Source organism: Anastrepha obliqua, chromosome 3, assembly GCF_027943255.1.
Source record: "Anastrepha obliqua isolate idAnaObli1 chromosome 3, idAnaObli1_1.0, whole genome shotgun sequence".
Classification (NCBI taxonomy): Eukaryota; Metazoa; Arthropoda; class Insecta; order Diptera; family Tephritidae; genus Anastrepha; species Anastrepha obliqua.
In genome coordinates, this window is record NC_072894.1 from 87,348,789 (window position 1) to 87,351,615 (window position 2,827).

General features: G+C 35.7%; 1 protein-coding gene across 1 annotated transcript; it reads right to left on the reverse strand.

The window, feature by feature from the left end:
- Positions 1-305: 305 nt before the first annotated feature.
- On the reverse strand, positions 306-2,055 carry LOC129243124 (metallophosphoesterase domain-containing protein 1). Its single transcript, XM_054880274.1, has 3 exons — positions 1,696-2,055; positions 1,164-1,616; positions 306-1,100 (listed from the first exon to the last, which is right to left on the reverse strand). The coding sequence occupies exons 2-3, from the start codon at positions 1,538-1,540 to the stop codon at positions 566-568; spliced, it is 912 nt and encodes a 303-aa protein (XP_054736249.1). The 5' UTR covers positions 1,541-1,616; positions 1,696-2,055; the 3' UTR covers positions 306-565.
- Positions 2,056-2,827: the final 772 nt, after the last annotated feature.

Consider the following 2,827-nt stretch of genomic DNA (forward strand, 5'->3'; position numbering starts at 1 on the left):
GCCTACACTGACAGGGCTACCTATGCTGTTAAAACAACAACAACAACAAAATCCCCTCTCTCTTCCGCGTTCACCCTTCTCCCAAGAACAAACTGTTTCCCTATGTAAATGGGCAATGAGAAGCGCAAAGCGTGTCGCCAGTACGGGAGACAAATTCCCTTCTCTCTTCCGCGGCTGTCTTTCTCCCACGAACAAAATGTTTCCCTCCCTAATGTTTCGTTGTGTAAATGGGCACATACACATACGTGTATTAAATAATTTTGTAATATAAATCTTAATATACCCGTCAAATACAAATCTACAAATTTAAAAAGGATAAAATCAAAAATTTTGTATTTTTATTTATGTATCATTGTTCATTTACTTATATATAATATTATTTATTTTTAAGCACTTTCTGCTTGCTGAAAAAACCAAAATAGGAGCATTTTTGGGCAACTTTACAAACTTGATAATCAACTAACTTAAAAACTATAGCCTTCCCAATGGTGGGATTTTCACTTTTAGAACGTAAAAATGTTTTTAACGTTAACACGTCAATTATTTTTGCTTGGTAGTAATATTTTTATAGCTTATCTTTAAGTGCAGTACGTGGTAAAGATACATCGAATACAATAGGTGGATTCTGAGGCTTATAATTTATATCACAAGTGGATGCGTTCACATAGATAATATTTCCATCTGAAGTAATACCGTAGCCCTCATGAATATGGCCAAACACGTGGTATTTAGGTTTGACGCGTTTCTGAACAGTAGTTAATAATTCAACACAGCCGGCGCGAATGCCAGAGCAGCACAAATCTCCATGACCTACGGGAGGTGTGTGCGTTACCAATATATCTACATCATTGGGTATAAGGTTCCATTTGTTTAAACATGCTTCACCTCGTTGCAAATTAAATGCCCATTTACAAAATTCTGGTTGCCAAGGGGTACCATATATTCGGATGCCCATTACATTTACTAATTGGTCTTCTATATATGTACAATTGGTTAGAACTTCCCGAATATTTTTTGTTTTCAAAGCAATTTCTATGTCCTCTTGGGGATTTCCCAACAACGGCATATTTTCAAGACTCAAGTGGCCAGTATGTTTTGTCCTGTTCACAAGTACAAAAAATATCGGATTAAAGATATTGCAACGACAAAAGAAATATACATACCGGCTATTAGCGCATTCATTACGAGAAGATTCTGTAAAATTTGTGTCAAAGCTCAGCTCGTGATTTCCAGCTATTACTAATTTGTGTTTATGAGGCAGCGTAGAAATCCAGTTGTTGAACTCAATAACTTCTTCACGTTTACCACATTTGGTAAAGTCGCCAGCGTGAATAAATATATCACCAGTTGGTATATCAAATCTCAAATAAGATGTTAACGAATGTGTATCACTCATACATACGACACGGACTTTATTAGGTCCTTTCTCTGTCTGTGGTTGACTCATATGAACTTTAATGACACGTTGAGTCCTTGAAATTTCTTTCCAAGCTGCCGTCGGATCATGTGTTAATGGATGTACCGTTATTGGAATATCCATAGTCTTTAGATAAACCTGATCATTTACATATATACCTACACGTTAAATTTCAGGCTTTGCGAGATGCAAAACCAAGCTATATTTACATTAAGGATAATTCAAGTATGTGCATTAAAAGTAGTAATAGACACGAAAGGTACGGTTCAATATATTACCCAGTTATTTCGGATTCTTGTATCCCAATAGGAGAATAAGTGTTTGGACGAAGGCCTATTCGCTTTTTCTGTGAGAATTATTAGGAATTTTCCAACAAAAGTCACAGGAAATGTTAGTTCAGTGTTTATTTTACTAAAATTAACACCAACACTATACAGTTAACAATAGTTTTCAAGTTATTTGCTCGTTTATTTGTGTTTTATCTTCACCAAATTGTATGCCCTTTTCACATATATTTTCATTACTATACCTATGTAACATACATGCACTTTTGAAACACTTTATATTTATATACAAAATAGGCATTGTCAGTCCAATAAGTAAAAACACTCCTCACTGGTTGTCAAAAAATGTCTACAGCTGAGATCGCCTGTTTCTAATGGCCTCGGGACACGGTCCAGCATGCTTGACTGAGCTTTGTGTGTCGCCGTGTCACACATACTTGTTGTCGGCTTTTGAATGATGAAAATCAAAAATTTTAGATATTAGCGTCAATCAGCCGACACGCACACATATAAAGTTCTTGTCAAACAATGCTAGACCGTGACCCGAGGCCATAAAAGGCTCTTTTATGTAACATGGTTGCATGAAAAATGATTAAATGTCATAGAAAAACGTATCAAAAAGGTTAACATATACCGCACACATTCAGATATTTGAAAAAAAAAGCTTATAAAGGGGGGCATAGAGTGTATCACCATCTTAAAACTGAAAACCGCACTCTCCGGAGGCTTAAAGTTTTTAGGTAATTTATTGCTAAAGTTGTGTAATTTGGCGAAAAGTTGATATTGCCAAACACCTTAAATAAGAGCAAAGTTCACGTGCATAGACGTTCACTAAGAGATTGCTTGCAAATCTGCAGTATTTTTACTTCAGTTTAGAATTGAGAAATACTTATGAAAAATAGACGTATACAATTAAATTTTACAGGAGCGTCGACTAGAAGGGGTTGTAAATTTGTGAAACTTTTGCATAGAACTTTTTAATGCGTTAGCGGCCTTTTATTTTTACATGAATTTTTGTACAATGACAATAATGGCGCCCAAACTCACCGCCGTTATCGTAATCCTTGACTGTTTCCCGTGAGATACACAAAATTGAGCAAAACTTGAGGCCGTAGAAAACAGCTGC